This window comes from Myotis nattereri, assembly GCF_964212035.1.
Source record: "Myotis nattereri genome assembly, chromosome: 7".
In the NCBI taxonomy this organism is placed as follows: Eukaryota; Metazoa; Chordata; class Mammalia; order Chiroptera; family Vespertilionidae; genus Myotis; species Myotis nattereri.
The window spans coordinates 85,430,257-85,454,604 of record NC_138082.1 but is presented as its reverse complement, the minus strand read 5'-3'; the positions used below and the strand labels follow the sequence as shown (position 1 = coordinate 85,454,604).

Below are 24,348 nucleotides of genomic sequence, written 5' to 3'. Positions count from 1 at the left end.
TTGGAACTGTATTAAAGGGTCGTGGCATTAGGAAGGTTGAGAACCACTGAAGGTAGAGTCTATCCACTGAGTCAAACCAGCTAGGGTTCATGAGCTAGTTTCATTTAGCTCCTGAATAGCTCAATTTTACTATTAAATATTTTCAAAGTATATTTTTATTGATTTCTGAAAGGAAGGGAGAGGGAGAGATAGAAACATCAATGATGAGAGCGAATCATTGATCGGCTGCCTCCTGCATCTGAGACCCCTACTGGGGAACGAGCCCAAAAACCGGGACACTCAATCACTGAGCCATTCCGGCTGGGCACTAGTAAATATTTTTAAAAAATGGGTTCAGAAATGTTACATTCTGTGAGGATTTTTATTTTTGTTAATGTCTAAATTTCAATGGCAACCTGGCTAAGTATAATATATTTTTTGGTATAATATATGTTTTATAATATATGAATATTATGTATTGGTATAATATATGTTTATAAACATATAATATATGTTTTTCCCCTTTTAGACATGGTAGTCAAGCTATATATAAGTCTGAAAAAAAGTTTCTGCATGCCCACCATTGGGGATCGAGCCTGCAACCTGGGCATGTGCCCTGACTGGGAATTAAACCAGCGACCTCTTGGTGCATAGGACAATGCTCAACCAACTGAGCCATACTGGCCAGGGCTGGATAAAAAGCTCTGTCATTCAATATTTAAAAATATTTAATCCAAGCTGATAAATCTCTAGTGAGACTATTCCGGAAAAAAAGAGAAGAAACATATTATCAATATCAAGAATGACAGAAATGACATTCCTAAAGATTCTAGAGATATAAAGATAACAGGGAAATATTATAAACTTTATGTCAAAAAATTCAACAACTTAGATGAAATAGATAAGTTTCTTGAAAAACACTAATGCTTGTTCAGGAAGAGAAATCTTGAATTACTTTATAGCTAATAAAGAATTTTCATGTGTTGTTCAAAAGCTTCCAGTAAATAAAACTTCTGGCCTACATGGATTAATTGGTAAATTCTATCAAACATTTCAAAAGAAAATAATACCATTACCACAGAAAGTCTTCTAGAAAGTTGAAAATGAGGAAATACTTCCCAACTCATTTATTTTTCCCCCAACTCATTTAATGAGGCCAAAAACCTAACACCAAAACCTGACAATGACATTAGAAACCTACAAAATAATATCCTTCATGAACATGAATGCAAAAATTCTAAATAAAAATTTAACAAAGTCAATAAAATAATATAAGAAAAGGGTAAAAGATGATGACAAAGTAGGGTTTATCACTGGAATGTAGGGAAAGTTTAACACTTGGAAAATCAATGTCATTCATCATATAAAGAAACTTAAAAAAAAGGCTTTGCTTCTAAAAGAAAAACAAAACAAAATAAAATGAAAAAGAAAAAACAATTAAAAAGAGAAAATAATAAAAAAAAAAGTTGGAAGACTAATACTACTGAATTTAAAACTTATTAGATATAAGAGCAAAAATAAGTCTGTAAAAATCTGAATTATTGATTTTCAACAAGGTGTAAAAGCAAGTCAGTGGAAAAAGGATAATCTTTTCAATAAATTGTGCTGGGACAACTGGATGTCCATATGCAAAAACAAGAAAAAACAAAACAAACCCCTAACAAAATTAATCCATCCTTTCCACCATATACAAAAATCATTTCAAATGAATCACAGACCTAAATCTTAAGAGCTAAAACTATAAAACTCATAGAAGAAAACAGGAATAAATCTTAGTGACCTGGAGTTAGGCAAAGATTTCTTAGCTATGAAACCAAAAGAAAAATCCATAAAAACAAACTGGCAATTTTGAACTTCATCAAAATTATGTGCTCTTCAAAAGACACCAGTAAAATGAGAAGATAACAACAAATATTGGTGAGAATATACTGAGTGGAACTCTCATACATTGCTGGTGGGTACATACAATGGTACAAACTCCTTTAAAAAATGATTGGCAGTTTCTGAAAAGTTAAATATACATCTAGCACATGATCTGGGTATTCCACTCTTAGGTATTTAATCAAGGGAAATTAAAGCAAACATTTCACATGAATGTTCACAGTAGCTTTATTAAGAGCCCAATTTTGTTAACAACCCAAATGGGGAAACAAACCACTTGATATCCATAATCAAGTGAACAGATAAAAAAATTATAGTATACCTATACAATGGAATACTACTCCACAATAAAAAGAAATGAACCATCAATACATGTAACAACACAGACAAATTTTAGAATAACTATGCTTAGTAAGAGAGGCCAGACTAAAATACAAACATGCAATATACATGCTTAAACTGACATAAAACCTTAGAAAAACAAACCATTTACATATATTTATATATACAGTAAAATATATTGTTGGTTTCATGGGGATATAAATGAGTGGGAGAAAGGAATTATAAAAGGGTTTGGGGAAACATTTTGGGTAGATATGCTTTCTATCTTGAGTGGTGATGGATTAATGGGTATGTATCTCCAAACATCAATTTTAAAACTTTAAATATAGTAGCTTATTGTATGTCAATTTCACCTGCATAAAGCTGTTTCGAAATGCAAAACCTGCTAATACTAGGCCCATATTCCCCCAAGGGCAGTAATAGGCTGAACGGCAGGTGTTGCTCTTCTCCCTACCAATATTTTCTTGTTTTAAACTAATTTCTTTAGCTCCTTCATTAAAAAAAAAAAAAAAAAATCAATATCCATGTAGAAATTTCATTTTTTTTCAGTGATGATTTCCCCCCAAACTGATTATTTAACTCTCTTTTGTATTTGTCATCATCATGATTAGATTTTGTTTGCTGTGTTTGGGTAAAATTCCTGATTTTTTTTCTCATCTTATTTGAGACCTGTTTGAATTATAGTGAAAGGCTGGATATTACAATCTACTCATTTCTTTGCCGCTAAGTAAAATGGTGTGTGCATTATTTATATTTATACTAGAGGCCCGATACATGAAATTCATGCAAGAGTAGGCCTTCTTTCCCCCGGCTACCAGCACCAGCTTCCCTCTGGTACCCGGGACCTGGGCTTCCCTCCTGCCACTGGCAGGCACCTGGGACCTGGCTTTCCTTGCAGCCCTGGCTTCGTCCAGATGATCCTCTGGTCTAATTAGCATATCATGCTTTTATTATTATAGAAGATTGTATTTTCAAGGACAGAAAAAGAGTATAGGCAAGTATAGTCCTTGTACAATAACTCTGGGGGTTGCTTAGTTAGGAATTAAATTTATTGAGACCATTATGGTCAGTACTGTTCTCTCATTAGAGATTTCTTTTTTTTAAAAAATATATTTTATTGATTTTTTACAGAGAGGAAGGGAGAAGGATAGAGGGTTAGAAACATCGATGAGAGAGAAACATTGATCAGCTGCCTCCTGCACACTCCCCACTGGGGACGTGCACGCAACCCAGGCACATGCCCCTGACTGGAATCGAACCTGGGACCCTTCAGTCCGCAGGTCGACGCTCCATCCGCTGAGCCAAACCGGTCAGGGCTAGAGATTTCTTTTGTCTTTGCTGAGGTATAGTACCAATATTTAATGTTTAGTAAAGTTTTCCTTGACTTTCACCATTGATCTAACACTCACTCTCTCTATTTACCTTTGAATTTGAAAGTACCACTGCCTTAGTTTTTCCAATATTGCTTTTAGGAAGGTGAGCTAGGAGTTAATCATGACACCAAGCCACTTAAAAATCTGCTGTGCCTGAAAAAATAAAGTCTTTATTGATTTTAAAGAGGGAAAGAGAGAGAGAAACATTGATCAGTTGCCTCCTGCACTATTGGGCATCGAGCCTGAAACCTGAGCATGTGCCCTGACCTCTTGGTGCATGGGACAAGGTTAAAATTTCCACAATTCTGTATGAGTTGCTACTGAATTTTTGGGGGGAGGTGAAGGCATGCATTTTAAATAGAATACCCTGTACGAAGCCTTATGCTGTTATTTTTATCTGATTAGCTATCCCCCAAAGATTGTTGCCTTCAGGAAAAAATAAAAGCTATCACAAATAAAAAATACAACAATATTAGGAAAAGAACATAGGGCTACTTTTCAGTTATTAAATCTGATTTTGTATAACAGCTGTTTTGAACTCTTTACAATAAAGGGTTTGAGAACTCACACATAAAAAAAGCAAAGTATTTGTATGCTTATGCAGAAAACAGCGTACAAATAAAAGGTGTCTTGGAACAAAGAAGTTTTCTTGTAAATATTTATAAAAACAGTAGAAATTATAACATTTCTAGAATATAAATAATTAAATATCACTCATTAACTATAGGAACTAATGAAATGAAATAGAGTCAATGAAACAAGTTTCTCACAAGAACCTACAGAACTTTTTATTGATATAGTTATGGAGATTTTGATTTTGTAGGTATGTATGAGTAACAATTCTATGGTTCAATAAACTATACCTTTAATTTAAAGGGAGAAAAAATCTAGCAATGCAGCATTAATGCATAAGCAATACTTACCAGTACCGGAATTTTGAACCTAATGTAAAATAATGTGCAAAAAAATTCTTTTGAGGTGGAAGGGGTCTGTCCAAACGGAAGAAGGTGTGATGTTCTACACAAGCTTTCCACAAATTTTTGCATGCTCTGTAGTTCACCATATTAAATCCCAATAAGGTTTCTCTGGATTCATGCTGTAATAAATAACAAAAAGCAGAGAATATCAGGAATATATCAAGATCAATGCTCCATTTACTTTTTATAGGTAAATATTCTAGCCTTACAAACACTAATCACTCGTTTATTTTGTTGTTGTTATTGTCCAACAAAATAACAAAATAAATCCAAAAAAGCAACAAAATAAATGGAAAGGTTTCTAAAATGTGGGGCTTATTACAACTCTTAGTTTTACTTTAGAACATAGTTAGAAATAAGTTTAAAAGTTGATGTATCTTTTTCAAAACTTTCTAGCTCTAATTTGTTTCAAAATATAATACTGGCCCTGGCAGGTTTTCCCAATGGTTAGAGCGCTGGCCTGTGCTCTGAAGGGTTGTGGGTTTGATTCCTGGTCAAGGGCATGTACCTGGTTTGCAGGTTCCATCCCTGGCCCTAGTTCGGCATATGCAGGAAGCAATCAATCTCACATCGATGTTCCTCTCCTCCCCTCCCCTCTCCTCTCCTCCCCTCTCCCCTCCCCTCCCCTCCCCTCTCTCTTCTCTCTCTCTCTCTCTGAAGAGCAATAGAAAAAATATCCTCAGGTGAGGATTGACGACAACAACAAAACTGCTCTAGCTGGTTTGGCTCTGCAGACAGAGCACTGGCCTGTGGTCCGAAGGGTCCCAGGTTCGATTCCAGCCAAGAGTACATGCCCAGGTTGCGGACTCAATCCCCAGTAGGGGGCGTGCAGGAGGCAGCCGATCAATGAGTCTCATCATTGATGTTTCTATTTCTCTCTCTCTCTCTCTCTCTCTCTCTCTCTCTCTCTCTCTCTCCCTTCCTCTCTGAAATCAATAAAAATAAATTAAAAAAAATAATAATAATCCTGGCCAATAAATTAAACTGTAAGATATACCATCACATCCTTTAATATCTCTAAGCTTACAAATCTGTTTAAGTGCTAAATAAGTAGATAAAAATATTCAGCACTTCTAAACACTATTATGAAACTCAAATTACAATTAAAATAAGTAGCAACAGAATGGAGCATTTCTTTAATTTTTCTCTATAAGTTTGATTTAAATAGCTTCATTGAAATTAGCTATATAAAGTGAGGCACATATGTCATAAGTGTACAGCTCTGATTTTCACACAATAAATGCAATCATTTAACCTCAAACCAGATCAAGAAATGATCATTACTAGCACCCCTGAAGTATCCTTGTTCCCGACTTTCTACCAGATTACCTTGTTTATGAACTTTATATGCATGAAATCATACATATATTATCTTTTGTTTTTAGGTCTGACTTTTATTTGATATTTTATTTCTATATTCTATTCATCCATATAATTATGAAGCAGTGATCCACTCATTTTCATTCTACACAGCATTCTATCATATGAACATACCACTATTTATATATCCATTTATTGTTGATAGACATTTGATGTTTTCAATTTGGGTATGTATAAATATTGCTATTTACAGTATATTCCTGCATGTTGTCAGATGCACATATGTGCATATTTCTGCTGTTGGATCAAAGATATGTATGTGTCCACCTTTAGCAAATAATACCCAACAGTTTTCCAAAATGTTAAATACACACACACACACACACACACACCTTCCTACCAGCAGTGTGGTTCCAAATACTTATCACTGATTTATCAGTATTTTCATTACACTATTCTGGTGGATGTGAAGAAGTATCCCATTTTTGTTATCATTTGTACTTCCCTGATGATTAGTGAGGTTCAACATCTTTTCATGTTACTGGCCATGCGGATATCCTAATTTCTGCAGTGTCTGTTCAATCCACTAACATATTTTTAGATTAGATTGGATATACAACCCAGGATGTGGTGTGTGTGTATTACATATACAGTCTGTGATACTTCACTCTCTTAATGATGTTTTTGATGAATACAGTTATTAATTTTAACACAGTTCAGGTTATTGAATTTTTCTTTTAAGATAGTTTTTCTTCTCTGTCCAATTACAGAACTCTTTGCCCATCAAAAGGTCATAAAGATATTTTTTCATAACTAAAATACAGTAAAATGCCCAGGTATAAATATTAAATTACTGTTAGAAGATAATATGCTTAAAATATCACTTCTAGATCATCAAAGAATTCTTAATTATTCTTAAGGGTTGCTTTGCATGCATTACATAGTTACATGTTATACCACATACCACAAACAATGAAAAATGACAGAGAATGTCTCAGAATATGACTGCAGTAACTGTTCTGTGCTCCCTCTTTTTGACACTTAACTTCAAAGTCTATATATGATTCTGACATTCTACCAATAATATTTGGAATGTAACAAACTTTCCTACACATATTGTAAACAATAGATATGCTAAATGTGGTATTGAGAGATAAGTAGGTTCTATAAAGTTTGGGTATTTAAAAACAAAGAGATATTTCAGAGAGAAAACATTAGAAGGCACAATTCGGCAGAGTATGTCTGTCTACAGTCTTTAATCAATTGTTAGTTGACTTTTTGTTACTGATATTATCTGAGGCAATGGTTGTGAGGATTAAATGATATGCAAATGATTGGTTTATTACCAGGCACACAGTAAGACCTCAATAAATGTTAGATACTATAAGTACTGTTATGATGAGTAATAATAATAGTACTATAATGGGAAGCAAATTAGAAAAGTTGACTTCTTTACTGTCTTCTATCCATATAAGGTAAAATATCTGTTTGTTCTCCAGTTTTTAGATAAGACATATTTTATTCCTCTAAGCATTTATTGAAACATGTAAAAAATGTTCATAAGCAGCATTAACATTAATAGCTACAATCTGGAAATGACAAAATTGTTCACTAACGTAAGAATAACTATTTATGGTATATTCATTCAGTAGAATACCATACAGCAATGGAGCAAACTACTGCTAGTAGTTCAAAAACATGGATGAACTTCATAATGTTAAGAGAGAAAAAGGAGACAAAAGGAGAACATTCTACAGAATTTCTTTGAAGTTCAAAAATAAACAAACTAACCCATGGTGATACAAATGAGAGTAATGTTTGCCTTTTGGAAGGGTTAAGGACTGCAAGTGGGCATCACCTCTATTAGCAATAATACCAGCTTCTAGGGTGGTGATAATGTTCTACATCTTAACATTATGTATCATACTAGAGGCCCGGTGCACAAAAACTTGTGCACTGGGGGGGGGGGGGGGGGTGTCCCTCAGCCCGGCCTGTGCCCTCTCGCAGTCTGGGAACCCTCGGGGGATGACCACCTGCTGGCTTAGGCCTGCTCCCTGGGGGATTGGGCCTAAGCTGGCAATCAGACATCCCTCTGGCAGCCCGGCAGCCCTCGGGACATGTCCACTTGCCAGCGGGGAGCAGACCTAAACTGCAGTCGGACATCCTTAGTGCTGCTGAGGAGGCAGGAGAGGCTCCCACCACCACCGCTGTACTGACAGCCATTAGCCTGGTTTGGGGCTGAGCAGAGCTCCCCCATGTGGGAGCGCACTGACCACCAGAGGGCAGCTCCTGAATTGAACGTCTGCCCCCTGGTGTTCAGTGTGTGTCACAGTGACCAGTCATTCCCAGTCTTTCTGCCGTTGGGGTCAGTTTGCATATTACCCTTTTACTATATAGGATAGAGGCCTGGTACATGAGTGGGGGCCGGCTGCTTTGCCCTGAAGGGTGTCCCAGATCAGGGTGGGGGTCCTGCTTGGGTGCCTGGCCAGCCTGGGTAAGGGGCCGATGGCTGTTTGCAGCTGGTCACACCTCCTTCAGGGTGGGGGTCCCCACTGGGGTGCCTGGCCAGTCTGGGTGAGGGGCTGAGGGTCGTTTTCAGGCTGGCTGGCGACTGAAGCTCCCAGCCTCTCCTTTTTTTCTTTTCTTTTTTATTCTCTTATTTATTTACCTTCTATAATTGAAACTTTGTTGCCGTCACTGGAGCTGAGAGCTGCACCTGCTCGCTCCAGCTCTGAGGCAACGGCCTGCTGAAAGCAGGTATCTGGGGTTTGTTTAGCTTCTATAATTGAAACTTTGTTGCCGTCACTGGAGCTAAGAGCCGGCTCCTGCTCGCTCCAGCTCTGTGGCCACGGCCTAATGAAAGGGATCTGGGGTTTGTTTAGCTTCTATAATTGAAACTTTGTTGCTTTCGGAGCTCAAAGCCAGGCCGTGGCAGGCGGGAAACCTTGGCTTCCTCCATCACTGGAGCAAGCAAGTCTCCTGCTTGCTTCAGCTGCGTGGCTGCCGACCGCCATCTTGGTTGGGTTAATTTACATATCATGCTGCTTAGCCCATGGGAGGTGTAGCAGAGCTATAGTCAATTACCATGTTTGTCTATTATTAGATAGGATACTTATTAAACACTATACATAATATCTGTATAATTTTCCATTTCAATAAAACTGTTGGAAAAAACTTCCTTATTTTGTGAGCATAAATGATGGATCATAGTGACTTAATAGATCACTATCTTCTGATAAAATGAATCAAATACAATTTTAAGATCTTGAATATATTTTACACATACACTGTGGAAGGCCCTCTGCCAGGGAAGGCGCTGGCTTTCTTTTAAATTCATGTCAACTGAACCCATAGTGAAGGCAGAGCCTTATCTTGGGGCATATCTAACCAAGAGGTAGGGATGCCTCAGTTGACCTTCAAAGCCAGGTGCTGGGAAGTGGGTTCTTATCTAAATCTAGTCAAGCACCAGGAGTGAATGCAATTTGGACCCACCCACCGACCCGGAGGTGACTATTTACAAGGAAGCTACAAGAATGCACACATCCCCCCTTTTATTTACCCTTAGTAAAACTTCCTGGTATCTGGCTATAAATAAAAGTTGCTGTGCTGGCTCTGGGCCCTGTTCATCTATCAAAGAGCAGATGCCACACCCGGTCCCAGCTTTCCTCTATTTCTGTCTCAGTCTTGTTTTATTCAATTTTCCTTAAACCTCATCAAGTTCTATTCAAGATTTCATCAACCCCGTAGTTCTCTCTCTCTGCACTGGTCGCAAGAAGAGAGAACACCATCCCCCCATATCTGACGCCACGAACAGGGATCCCCACAACACACACCTATCCTGAAATCTGCATTGATTTGTCAAGATTTCTGAGAAATAATATACATCAAAGAATAAGATTAGTCTAATCTCATAAAATAGAAAAAAAACTACAAGATGAAATTCTTTCCAACATTACTTTCCATGATAACGCAATATGTTGTACTTAATATATAAAAAGGACATTGCCACTACAAAAAAAGGGAGACATGAACTATATGTTCATGACCAAGAACTAAAACTAAACACTCAGGCTCCCTAAAATAAAATGAGCTTATATATGAAGGAACTGCTACAGATTTAGTAGTAAAAAGAAAAAGAACACATATAATACTCAGTTACTGCCCTCATGAATGGACCCTGGGAACTGATATTAAACATCATGACTGAGGTCAGTTTTTAAGCTTAAAAAATAGCAAAATGGATAATTAGAACAACTTTAAATCATAACCACAGAAACACTGGGAAAATAATACAACTTGTCATAAAATGTGAATTAAGTCAGGAAGCAGTTATCAATAGCATTAATAACACTTTCACTAGCACTAAAAGTTGCCATGAATGACCTGTCATTTCTTAAGACTTCATTTATATTAATAATTATTAGACAAATACTCACCAATTCTTTTCTAAGTTGAATAAAAAACTGTTTGCACTTAAACGAAATTTTTACAATCTTCAACCTAGATAAAAAGAAACAGAACTGAAATATTTAAAATACTGAATACAGACATAAATATTAGCAAATTAAGAAAACAATTATTTTAAAAGATCAATAAAATTGATAAGCCAGACTAAGAAAAAAGAGAATACACAAGTACTAATATCAGAAATGAAAGAGTAGACATTACTATAAATCCCACTGATATTAAAAGCATAATGAAAGAATACTATGAACAAGTCTATACCCACAAATTTGATAATTTCAATGAAATGAACTAATTTTTTGAAAGACACAATCTGCCAAAATTTACATAGGAAGAGATACTTGATCTAAATGGGCCTATACAGTAGTCCCCTTTCATTTTCAGGGGATAAACTTCAATACCCCAGTGAATGCCTGAAAATGCATATAGTACTGAACCCTACCTCTGAATGATTTCCCCCCCCCATACATACTTACTTTTTTCACTTAAAGGAAGCAACTTATGGCTTCTTTTTGGCGTATCCAAATTGCCAGCATCCCTAAGCTTTGCACTTTGGGCCATTATTAAGTAAAATCAGGGTTACTTGAATGTAAGTACTAAGATCTGATAACTGAGAGGGATACTAGGTGACTGATGGGAAGGTATCGAATATGCTGAAAAAAGGATGAGTCACATCACTGGCTGGATGGAGCTGGACAGTTCAAGATTCCATCACCTTACTCAGAACAGCATACAATTTAAAATGTATGAATTGTTTATTTCTGGAATTTTCCATTTAAAATTTTTAGGCCATGGATAACTGAAACTGTGGAGAGCAAACTGCAGCTAAGAGGGGATTACTGTAGATATTAAAGGAATTTTTAAAAAGCTATCAGGCCCACATGTGTTCACTAGTGAACTGTACCAAACATTTAAATATTATACCAATTCTTTACAATCCCTTTCAGAGTATAGAAGCAGAGGGAATACTTCCAAAGTCATCCTATGATGTCAGAATTATCCTAATACCAAAACTAGACAAAGTCCTTACAAGAAAACTACAAAACAGTATCTCTTATAACCATAAATTTAAAAATCCTAAATAAAATATTATCATATGAAACCTAACAATTCCAAAGGGGATTTATCCCAGAAATGCAAGGCTTTTTGAAAATCAATTACTACAAACCAATACTTCAAAAGACTAAAAGAGAAAAAAATTACATGATCACATCAATACATTCAGAATAAGCATCTGACAAAATCCAATGCCTCGTAATGATTAAAAACCCTCTGTAAAGTAGGAATAGAGGGAAACTTTCTCAACTTTCTATAAAACCCTTGTGCTAACATACTTAATGGTATGAAACTAATTTTCTATCTAAGATCAGGTAAAATGTAGGAATGTCCCCTTTAACCACTCCTTTTCAATAAGGCAAGAAAAGGAAATGAAAGATAGACTGATTGAAAAGGATCACATAAAACTATCTTTGTTCAAAGATGACATAATTGTCTATGTAGAACATCCAAAAGAATCAAACAAAAAAACCTCCTGGAACTAATACTGAGTGATGATAGTAAAGTTGCAGGGTACACAGTTAATATACAAAAGTCCACTGCTTTCCTGTATAGCAACAATGACCAAGTGGAATCTGAAATTAAAAATATAATACCATGTACAATAGCACCCCCCAAAATGAAATACTTAAGTATAAATCTAAAAAATATGCACTAGGACTATATGAAGAAAATTATAAAACTCCGATGAACAAAAACGACGAAGATATAAATAAATTCCAAGTTCCTGGATAGGTTTGCCAAGATGTCAATTCTGTCCATTTTGATCTATAGATTCAATGCAATCCCAATAAAAATCCCATTAAGTTATTTGTGAATACTGACAAATTGATTCTAAAGTTTATATGGAGAGGTGAAAAATCCAGAATAGCCAACATGTATTATAGGAAAACAACAAAGTTGGAGGAGTGAGTTAAAAACTTACTATAAAGCTATAGTAATCAAAACAGTATAGTATTTGTGAAAGAATAGCCCAAACAGATCAATGTTATAGAATAGAGAACTCAGAAACAGTCAAATGATCTTTGAGAAAGGGCAAAGGCAGTCCCTTCAACAAATGGTGTTGGAACAACTGGACATCCACATGCAAAAACAAAATAAATTTAGACAAAGACCTTATACCCTTCAAAAAAATTAATTCAAAATGGATCAGAGACCTAAACATAAAATGCAAAATTATAAAACTCTTAGATATAACAATGGAAAAAAATCTAGATACTCTTGGGTATAGGGATGCTCTTATAGATATAACACCAAAAACATGATTAATAAAATAATTGAGAAGCTTGAATTTATTAAAATTAAAAAGTTCTCTGTGAAAGGCAATAAATTAGAAAACAAGCCCATAGACTAGGAGAAAATATTTGTAAAAGACACATCTGATAAAGGACTATTATCCAAAATATACAAAAAACTCTTCAAATTTAACAATAAAACAAACAACCCAATAAAAATGAGCAAAAGCACTTAACAGACACCTCACCAAAGAAGATACATAGTTGGCAAATAAGCACATCATATGTCATCAGGGAAATGCAAATTAAAACATTAAGACAGCACTACACACCTGCAGAATGGCCGAAACCCAGAATACTGACAAAATCAAATGCTGACGAGGATACGGAGCAACAGGAACTCTCATTCATTTTGGGGGGAATGCAAAATGGTACAGCCACTTTGGAAGGCTATTTGGCAATTTCTTACAAAACTAAACTTACTTGTATCATACCATCTAGAAACTGCACTCCTTGGCATTTAACTAAAGGAATGGGGAACGCATGTCCACACAAAAATCTGTACATGGATGTTAATAGCAAGCAGTTTTATTCATAACTGCCAAAACTTGGAAGGAACAAAATGGCTTTCAGTTGGTGAATGAATGAAAAAACTGTGGTATATCCAGACAATCGGATATTATTCAGCTCTAAAAAGAAATGATGGCCGAAACCGGTTTGGCTCAGTGGATAGAGCGTCGGCCTGCGGACTGAAAGGTCCCAGGTTCGATTCCAGTCAAGGGCATGTACCTGGGTTGTGGGCATATCCCCAGTAGGAGATGTGCAGGAGGCAGCTGATCGATGTTTCTCTCTCATTGATGTTTCTAACTCTCTATCTCTCTCCCTTCCTCTCTGTAAAAAATCAATAAAATATATTTAAAAAAAAAGAAAAAAAGAAATGATGTATCAAGCCATAGAAGATATGGATAAAAAGTAAATGCATACCACTTAGTGAAAAATGTGTGCAAGTCTGTAAATTCACACTAGAGGACAAGTGCACAAATTCGTGCATGGGTGGGGTCCGGATGGCTGGCCTGACCAGGGGGAGGGGATGCAGGAGGGTGGCGGGCCAGCCCCACCCCCTGGTCGACCTCCTGGTTGAGGGGACGCTTTGCATATTACCCTTTTATTATATAGGATTTGCTTTAATTTCCCTTGGGTAAAACCTTAGGAATAGAATGGCTCAATCATAAGATAGCTTTTATGTTTAAATTTTTAAGAAACTACACAACAGTTTTCCAAATTGGTTGGACCATTGTACAAAGCAATACAGTATTAGCTTCACTAGCCTTCTTATGAATACTATTTCAATGCATTTACATATTATATCACTTTCATTTCTTTATTTTCAGCCAATCTACATATGTACTCATATCTGCTTTTTTCTTTTCAATCTGTTTGCCTTTTATTTCATATTCTTGACGTAATATGCTTGTTAGGACTTAAGTAACAAAGCTGAAGTTGAGAGAATAAGCATACTTTTCCCTGATTTTACTTACATAAAAAGAATTGACACTTTTATGATTTAGCATAATATTAACAGATTTTCCATAGATATCTTAATCAGGGTGTCCTTTTGTATATACAAAAATGTATATACACTTTGAATAATTATAAAGGCAGTGTTTATTAGAATATATTTCATCACCTGGCTGGTGTGGCTCAGTTGTCAAGTGTCGACCTATGAACCAAGAAGGTCAAGGTACGATTCCTGGTTAGGGAACATGCCCAGGTTTTTGGGCTCGATCCTCAGTAGGGTGTGTGTAGGAGGCAGCCGATCAATGATTCTCTCTCATCAGTGATGTTTTTATCTCTCTCTCCCTCTTTGAAATAAATGAAAATATATTTTTAAAAAATATTACTAAAATACATTTTATTTTCAGAATTTGAGCTATCAAAGTATGACACTTTACCACTGCGCCACACCGGCCAGGGCTGCTGGATTATTTTTATGAACTCTATCTCCAGCAGTCAACCCTCAGTGTTAAGCTTCTGCTGTTGCTTTTTCAGGAAGGCATAGCTTTGACTATGCCCACAGTAACCCTAAATGACAGTGGTACCAGTCATCCCAGTCTTTCAGTAAGCACTCCCAAGTATAACACTCCCTTACTTACCCACACTCCTCTACTGTTTTCAATAATGCCCTGGGCATAAATTTTAGAAACTAAAGCTATCAAATTGTAGCTTCCTCAAAGGAACAGTTTATGAGGTAGGTGTTTGAAGCTATTTCCTATCCCATCTTTGTTTTTATCTCTCCTGTTGTCTCTGGGTTTCCCTACAGACTACTTCTTATGTAGTCTGAGTCTGGCAGTTATTTAAATTTCAATTGTATTATACAGGAACGCTGCTGATGTAGTAAGATGTGGGTTGGAGGAATAATTCTTTTTTTTTTATTTTTTATTTTATTTTATTGATTTTTTACAGAGAGGAAGGGAGAGAGATAGAGAGGTAGAAACATCGATGAGAGAGAAACATCAATCAGCTGCCTCCTGCACATCTCCTACTGGGGATGTGCCCGCAACCAAGGTACATGCCCTTGACCGGAATCGAACCTGGGACCCTTCAGTCCACAGGCCGACGCTCTATCCACTGAGCCAAACCGGTTTCGGCGGAGGAATAATTCTTTAATTCTATGATTAGGTCTCAGTGATTTAGTGGTCTATGACCCTTGAATACGACCTTCAGTGCTTTTCAGCTCACCTTGTTCTTAGGTGACACAAGAACTATGGAGGGAGCCGGATGGGGGGATTTCCTTTCCTCGACTTTCATTAGGCTCTTAGTGATAAAAACCCATGTTGGTTAAGTACTGGTAAAACGGATTTCCTTGAGGACAGACCTTCATTAAAGAGAAAAGAAAGCTCTGGGCATATTTTAAATGGTTATCTCCTGGCTCACCAGCACCATCATCCCCAACCTTTCCAGAACATGAGTAGATTTTTCTCCAATTTTCACCTTGAGAACCTGGTGAACATCTGATGGTAGAACTTATGAAAACATAGGGGGCCTTCCTAAGGCTGAGACTTCAGGAGTTTTCATCTCTCAAGCTATCTTTGCTCAGTCTCCAGCAAATAGTCAATTACCCTTTAATTATTTCCTACCAGTTGCTGGCTACAGCAGTGATTTCTTAGTCATAGTAAACTGTCATTCTTTATATTCATCTGTCTCTCCAGTTTTGAGAGATGCAGTATGCCTTGATTACTTAATTCTCTGAGGGAATCTAAAAACGATAGTTGATTTTCATTTTTCCTTGTTTTTTTTTTGTTGTTTTTTTGTTGTAAGGATAGGAGTGATTACTTCCAAGTTCTTTACCTGCTGGACTGGGAACCACAACTCTCTCCTCTCCATTTTATTTTCTTAATGGTGGGTGTTTTTTTTTAAAAAAATGTATTTCTTTTTAAAAAAGAAATATTTTAATTGATTTCAGAGAGGAAAGGAGAGAAAAGATAGAAACATCAATGATGAGAGAGAATCATTGATCAGTTGCCTCCTGCATGCTCCATGCTGGGGATTGAACCTGCCACCTGGGCATATGCCCTGATGGGAATCAAACCATGACATCCTGGTTCATGTGTTGATGCTCAACCACTGGCCAGGCTTAGTGGTGTTGTTTTTTATTAGTATTAATTTTAATGAAGTCTTATTTACAGAATACAAATAACCCCAATTCACTATTAAACATTTTAAAAGTGTGAATTTGAACTAAATAATTCAGGGATAACCATACATGAAAAGATATGAGGGAGCATATTTAGTATGTGGCACACTACTTTTTTTATAGCTCTAATTTTGAAAGAAGTGGTAAGTGAGAAGCTTGTGTTTTAGGATCTGAAAGACCTGGGTTTAAAATTCTACTTCATACTTACCAGTTGTTTAACCTTAGACCAGTCAACTTCTCGGCTAGAGTACACATGATGCTAGCTATTATATTACAGTATAAATATAGAAATTCCCCTAAGAGAAAAATTCATAAAGTAGTATTTCTGAGAAGCTAAGCAATTTTTGAAATAAATTAACACAATTATTTTGGTATCTTCTGGTAGATTCCAAGTAAGTAAAATAAATTTGCATGCCAATATTAATATACTTTGTCACTTTCTTTAATATGAATTATTATATTAGTGATATAAAAAAGTAAAAGTATTAATGGAAGTCCTTACCATGGAAAGGTATTCATTCGTACCCTGTTCTTATAAATCAGAATTCCTCCTGACATCACTCCAATCATAATTTCATTGTTACTTTGATCCTTCAAAAAAGAAAATGACAAATCTAAAATACTGGGATTTATCTGTTAAAAATGTATTTTAAAAACAGGCTTAGTTTTTTTTTATACAATGAGACATTTTCAAAGGCACCACATCCTATATAATAAAACCTAATATGCAAATCAACCAAACGGCAGAACGACCAGTCGCTATGACTCACACTGACCACCAGGGGGCAGACGCTCAATGCAGGAGCTGCCCCCTGGTGGTCAGTGCACTCCCACTGGGGGAGCGCTGCTCAGCCAGAAGCCGGGCTCATGGCTGGCAAGAGCAGTGGCAGTGGCAGGAGCCTCTGCCGCCCCCGAAGCAGTGCTAAAACACAGCGAGCCTCTCTCGCCTCTGGCAGTCGGACATCCCTTGAGGGGTCCCAGACTGCTAGAGGACACATGCCAGGCTGAGGGATCCCCCACCCCCCATGTGCATGAATGTTGTGCACCAGGCCTCTAGTAATTGCATATTTATAAATCCATATGGTAATTCTTACCTCATAAAAATAAATGACATATTTCAAATTAAACTTAAATGTTGCATTATTAAAAGTCATTATCATCTAAGGACTCCGCATAGTTTATAATTTATTTGGGACAGAAAATTAGAATGATGAGTTAGTATCATCCTTCCATTCCTAAAATTCTTATGTTCTAATCACAAACCCAAACAGAAAGCCAAAATGAGGAGACAAATATAATGCTCTGATTGCAAAAAGTGAAAAAAAAAAAAATATGGAGGACTTCAGAGTTTGGTGAATAAATCAGTATTTTTAATATAAGAAAACTCCTATAATTAGTATAATACAATAAAATACATCATAAAATTATAGAGTGAGGAACAATTAATTGTTTTGAGAGTTTGGAAGACTCCAAAGAAGAAAACTGAATTGCGCTTTGAGGATTGAGTAAGAGTTTTCATGCTAACCAATCGAACTTGAATAGCTAACCTACATTATGAGAATGAATTGTATTAAACTACTTTTTTCAGATGCTAATCAACCTTGAAATAGTTTTGCTTTTTGACTTGAAGCATTCCATAGATAAACTAAGATAGCAATAATGCTTTTACCTCCTTCTATTCATTTGCTCAAAAAGAATTGCTGAAAATATAAGATTTTATAATTGTCTTCCTAAGAAAACAAAAATATTTAAAATGTACTTACAATAATTTCAAATTAAATAAAACCATATTAAATTAACTCTTTAGGTAGGATAATACATAAAGAGGTCAAACACAACAGTGTATGCTAATTTGTCTGGATGCTCATTTTGTTTATCAATAACCAAAACCACTGTACATTATTATCAGAACCTTAAATAATTTTTTAAAGGACACCAATTAGAAGTCAGGACCAAAATAGCAGACCGATCCGAACAGATGGCAGACTTAATATATGCTCCTATTACTTCTTCAGCTCCCCATCGGAGAACATCAGAGAAGATACATGAAAAGGAAAAGAATCTGTAAAACTTGAAAACAATCCATAACAACCAAAGGTATATAATCAAGGCACCAGATATTTTGAGGGAACTGTAAAGACATAAACATGATACAATCAGAATACAGAAAACCACAGCTCAAACTACACACACAAGAGCAAGTTCTATGTGGAGGTGGAAAGAGAAGCAAATTTAAAAGATAAAGTACAGAGATTAAAAATGGCAGTGGAGTAAGTGGATGCTGCACAGATATGCTCCAAGGAACAAACTGGAATTACAACTAAATTAGAGAAAAACTTCCTGAATAATCAATGGAAGACTTGCTGGAGAGAACCCTGATACCTGAGGACCGAAAGTGGAGACCGCATAGAGACTGGTAGGAGTGGCAGAGTGGCAAAAGGGCTGGCAGGGTGCCCACAGACAGCAACTGAAGTTCTAGAGAGCTATCTCAGTTCTGGGGGTTGCCACTGAGAACTCTAGGGTCTAATCCCCGAGCTGCCCGCCCCCCCTCCCCCGAGAACACCACAACTGAGAAGGGTAACTACATAACATCTGGCTGTGAAAAGCAGCAGGATTGCTGTCTGCCAGGGAGAGCAGGGAGAGACAGCTGGAAATTCAGGCACCCTCTTAAAGGGCCAACACACAAAATTCCCTGTGGAGCCACCTACCTTGTGCTCTTGCAGAGGGAGGGCAGAGTGGACTGAAGCTGTGTGAACAGAAGGCAGGATCCCGGGCTCAGGAGATAGAGCTCAGAAGGCAGACACTCTGGTTTCCTGTGCTGAGTCATTCCCTTACGCTGTGGAGGTCATATTTCTCACGCAGGCATTAGGTATACAGGCGACCTTGCCTGTTGGGGAAGACAGCTGATCCACCCCATTGAAAACACCTTGCCCCACAGTGCAGAATTGCTGAGGCCCAATGAAGAGGCTGAGAATAACAATTAGCTTTCAGGCAGAAGCAACTGCCAAACACTGTTGACAAAAACTCTTGCCACACCTGTGGATGATTGATTGAGGACAATTTAAGACAGAATCATATCAGTCTGTAAATAGATATGGTCTCTGGAGGCTTACAGTCTTTGCCTGACCTAATCAGTCAGAAACAGCATTTGACACTGTCCTGCATTAGAGGTTGAGAGGCGTACCAGATCAATCTAATAGGTAGTAACAAACCCAAACAGAAAGCCAAAATGAGACAAAGAAACAACCCCCAAATGAAAGAACAAGAGAATTCTCCAGAAGAAGAGATAAATGAAATGGAGATCAGAAATTTATCAGATAAAGAGTTCAGAGTAAGGGTGGTAAAGATGCTCAAAAGCATGAGAAAAGATATAGTAACTATGAAAGCAAATAAAGAACAACATAGCACAAATAAAGAAGACATTGGAGACACAGCTGATTAGGGGAAGCTGAGGATCGAATCAGTGAACTAGAAGATGAGGTTGAAAAATCACTCAATCAGAGAACCAAAAAGAATAAAACAATTGAAAAACAGGAGGACAATTTAAGAGAGCCGTGGGACAAGATGAAATGTAACAATATTCGAATAGCAGGTGTGCCAGAAGAGGCAAAAAGGGAGAAGGGATAGAAAACTTCCCTAGCCTGGTAAAGAAAAAGTCACACAAGTTCAGGAGGCACAGAGAACCCCAAGCAAGAAGAACCCAAACAGGCCCATGCCCAGACACATAATTAAATTGCCAAAAATTAAAGTCAAAGAAAGAATCTTAAAGGCAGCAAGAGAAAAGCAAACTCTTACCTACAAAGGAGCTCCCCTAAGGCTGACACCCGATTTCTCATCAGAAATTCTACAGGCCAGAAGGGAATAGCATGAAGTACACAAGGTAATGGAAAGCAAGGATCTAAAACCAAGATTACTATTATCCATCAAGGCTACCATTCAAAATAGACAGCCAAATAAAGAGCATCTTGGACACAAAAAAGCTAAAGGCATACATCACCACCAAGCCAACATTACAACAAATGCTAAAGGGAATGCTGTAATGAGGAGAAGAAGAAACAGAGAGAGAAACCTAGGCATACAGAATTAAACAGAATTAAAATGGCAATAAATAAGTACCTATCAATAATAGCCTTAAATGTAAATGGACTAAATTCTCCAAAAGGCAGAGGATAGCTGAATGGATACAAAAACATGACCCAACTATATGCTGTCTACAAGAGGCCCACCTCAGAACAAAAGACACACACAGGATGAGAATAAAAGGATGGAAAAAAATTTTCCCATGCAAATGGAAAAGAAAAAAAAGCTTGAGTAGCAATACTTATGCCTGAGAAATTAGACCTCAAGTGAAGGCTATAACAAGAGATAAGGAGGGCTACTTAATAATACTAAAGGGAGTGCATCAACAAGAGGATATAATTCTGATAAACCTATATGCCACAAATAAAGGAGCACCCAAATACATTAAAAAAACAACAACAAAAAACTTCTGGAAGATATCAAGGGAAAGATCAACAGCAATACAATCATAGTAGGGGTCTTTAATACCCCAATGACACCACTGGATAAATCTTCTAAACAAAAAATCAGCAAAAAAAATCAACCCTAAATGACTCACTAGATCAGATGGACTTAATTGGTATCTTCAGAACACTTCACCCCAAAGCTATAGAATATACATTCTTCTCAAGTGCACATGAACATTTTCAAAGATAGACCACATATTAGGGCACAGGCTAAGTCTCTACAAATTCAAGAAGACTGAAATTATAACAAGCATCTTCTTAGATCACAATGGCATAAAATTAGAAATCAACTACAATAAAAACAATTAACAAGTATCAAACACATGGAGGGTAAATAGCATGCTATTAAACAATGAATGAGTTACCAAAGAGATCAAAGAAGAAATAAAAAACATTCTGGAAACAAATGATAATGAAAACACAGCAATCCAAAATCTATGGGGACATATTGAAAGGAGTCCTGAGAGGGAAGTTCATAGCTCTACAGGCCTACCTCAAAAAGAAAACAACAACAGAAAAATTGGTAATAAGGTATCTAACTCAACAACTTGAACAATTAGAAAACAGCAACAAGAAAAACCCAGTGTAAGTAAAAGGGAGATATAATAATGATCAGAGCGGAAATAACAGAGACAAAAAAACCCCCACAAAAAACAATAGAACCAAAAGCTGGTTCGTTGAAAGGATAAACAAGATTGATGAACTGTTAGCCAGGCTTACCAAGAAACAAAGAGAGGACCAAAATAAACAAAATCAGAAATAAAAGATGTGAAGTAACAACTGACCCCACAGAAATACAAAGGATTGTAAAAAAAAATAAATACTATAAAGAACTTTCCTAAAACAAACTGGACAACCTAGATGAAATGGACATATGCCTAGAAAAATACAATCTTCCAAAACTCAACCAGGAAGAATCAGAAAACCTGAATAGGCTGGTAACTACCAATGAAATTGAAGCAGTAATCAAAAAACTTCCACCAAACAAAAGCCTAGTGCAGACGGCTTCACGGGGGATTTTTACCAAACATTCACAGAAGAACTAAAACCGACCCTCCTCAATCTATTCCAAACAATTCAAGAGGAAGGCACACTTCCAAGCTCTTTCTATGAAACCAGCATTACCCTAATCCCAAAACCAGATAAAGTCACTACAAAGAAAGAGAATTACAGGCCAATATCCCTGATGAACAAAGATGCTCAAATGCTTAACAAAATTTTAGCAAATCACATCTAGCAATACATTGAAAAGATCATACACCATGACCAAGTGGGATTTATTCTGGGGATGCAAGGCTGGAACAATACCTGCAAATCAATAAACGGGATATATCACATAAACAAACTGAAAGACAAAAATTACAGTTGATGCAGAAAAAACATATGACACAATCCAACACCCTTTTTTAATAAAAACTCTCAGGAAAGTGGGAATAAAGGGACAATACTTCAACATAATAAAACCTCATATGACAAACCTATAGCCAACAACAAGACAGGGATGCCCACTTTCACTACTCCTGTTCAACATAGTACTGAAAGTGCTAGCTATAGCGATCAGCCAAGAAGCAGAAATAAAAGGTATCTAAATTGGAAAAGAAGAAGTAAAACTGCGCTCATTCGCAAATGACATGATATTGTACATAGAAAATCCTAAAGACTCCATCAAAACATTACTAGATTTAATAAATGAATTTGGCATTGTGGTAGGATACAAAGTTAACACCCAGGCATCTATGGCTTTTTATACACCAATAATGAACTCACAGAAAGATAAACTAAAAAAACAACCCCATTTACCATTGCAACAAAAAAATTAAGATAACTAGGAATAAACTTACCTAAGGAGGTAAAAGACCTGTACTTGGAAAACTACAGGATGTTGAAAAAAGAGATGTTAAAAATCTCCTAAAATTTAATAGGCAAGAGCATACGATAGAGTCAAGACAGTATTTTTGGTCTCTTAAGTGGCCCCAGGGCAAGGTGTTTTCCAATAGGGTGGGTCAATTGTCTCCCCCAAGGCAAGGCAAATGTATGTGGGAAAGATGTCCTGCCCTATGTGAGGGAAGGACTCAGCATAGGAAACTGGGAGTGTCTGCCTTCCAGCTCTAACCCCATGTCCAGATCTGCTCACACAGCTCCAGTCCACTCTGACCTCCCTCTGTGGGAGCATAAGGTAGTGGCTCCACAGGGAATTTTGTGTGTTGGCCCTTTAAGAGGGTGCCTGAATTTCCAGCTGTCTCTCCCTGGCAGACAACAACCCTGCTGCTTTTCACAGCCAGATGTTATGAAGTCACCCTTCTCAGCTGTGGTGTTCTCTGCGGGGGGGGGGGGGGGGGGGGGGCAGTTCGGGGATTAGACCCTAGAGTTCTCAGTGGCAACCCCCACAGCTGAGATACCTCTCAGAACTCAGTTGCTGTCTGTGGGCACCCAGCCAACCCTTTCACGCTTCCACCCCTCCTGCCAGTCTCTATGTGGTCTCCACTCTCGGTCCTCGGGTATCGGGGTTCTCTCCTGCAAGTCTTCAGTTGATTATTCAGGAAGTTTTTCTGTATTTCAGTTGTAATTCCAATTTGTTCCTGGGCGCATGTCCATTCAGCATCCACTTAGTTTTTCACCATTTTTAATCACCAAGGGATTATATTTTAATTTTTTTATTATTCTAACCATTCTCTCATGAAGTGTTCAAACAAATGCAGGTTAAAAACAAAGTTTTGGAAGAAGCTATAAACTGGTTCTTCTCTTAATTCACAGGGCTGTTTTAAGTATTAAATGAGATTAATAAACGTGAAGCCTTAAGTAGGGTGTCAAGCACTTAGTAAATGCCAAATAGGTGTTTCCTGTTATTATTATCTGTATCTTGTACAGCAAAATCTCTCACAGCCTTCTTTAAATACTCCCTAATCAATCTCTGGTCCTCACTCTATGTCCCAAACTGCTCTTACAAGGCCACCAGGAGCTTACACATTTCTAACCAGGAATCCTCTAACATAGTTTTCGCTTGGCTTCAAAGACACACACGTGTCTTTGACAGTAAGGCTTTCTTTCTATATAAAATGCTACTTCTTCCTGGTGTCATTCCTGGTTCTTCTCCATCTTTCTAACCTCTGAATTGCTAAGTGTTCAGCTCCAAGGACCTCTTCCCTTCAATATCTACTAGGCATATTCCTACAGTGCTCTCATCTCATCACTTTAAACATCCTATATAAGAAAAGCCCAGCAACCGAATGGCAGAACTACCAGAAAGACCAGTTGCTATGATATGCAATGACCACCAGGGGGCAGATGCTCAATGCAGGAGATGCCCCCTGGTGGTCAGTGCGCTCCCACAGTGGGAGCGCCGCTCGGCTGATCGGGATGAGCGGTGCTCCCACAGCGGGCTAATCCCCGCAGACCACGTCCCCCACCCCACCAGTGCAGGAGCAGTGTGCTGAGCAGTAAGGAGTGAGCAGGTGGGCGGGCGGTAAGGAGCCAGGGATCCCAAACATCCCCCAAGGAGTT

The 24,348-nt window shown here is 37.3% G+C and overlaps 1 protein-coding gene across 1 annotated transcript in view; it reads right to left on the bottom strand.

Annotated features, from left to right (window-relative positions):
• PTPN4 (protein tyrosine phosphatase non-receptor type 4) overlaps positions 1–24,348 on the bottom strand; it is a 215,620-nt gene that overhangs the window by 96,771 nt on the left and 94,501 nt on the right. Inside the window, exons 11-13 of the mRNA XM_081095457.1 lie at positions 16,824–16,912; positions 10,309–10,372; positions 4,499–4,671 (exon numbers count right to left, since the gene is read on the bottom strand). Of these exons, the coding sequence (XP_080951583.1) occupies positions 4,499–4,671; positions 10,309–10,372; positions 16,824–16,912 (326 nt within the window). The remainder of the gene's footprint in view (positions 1–4,498; positions 4,672–10,308; positions 10,373–16,823; positions 16,913–24,348) is intronic.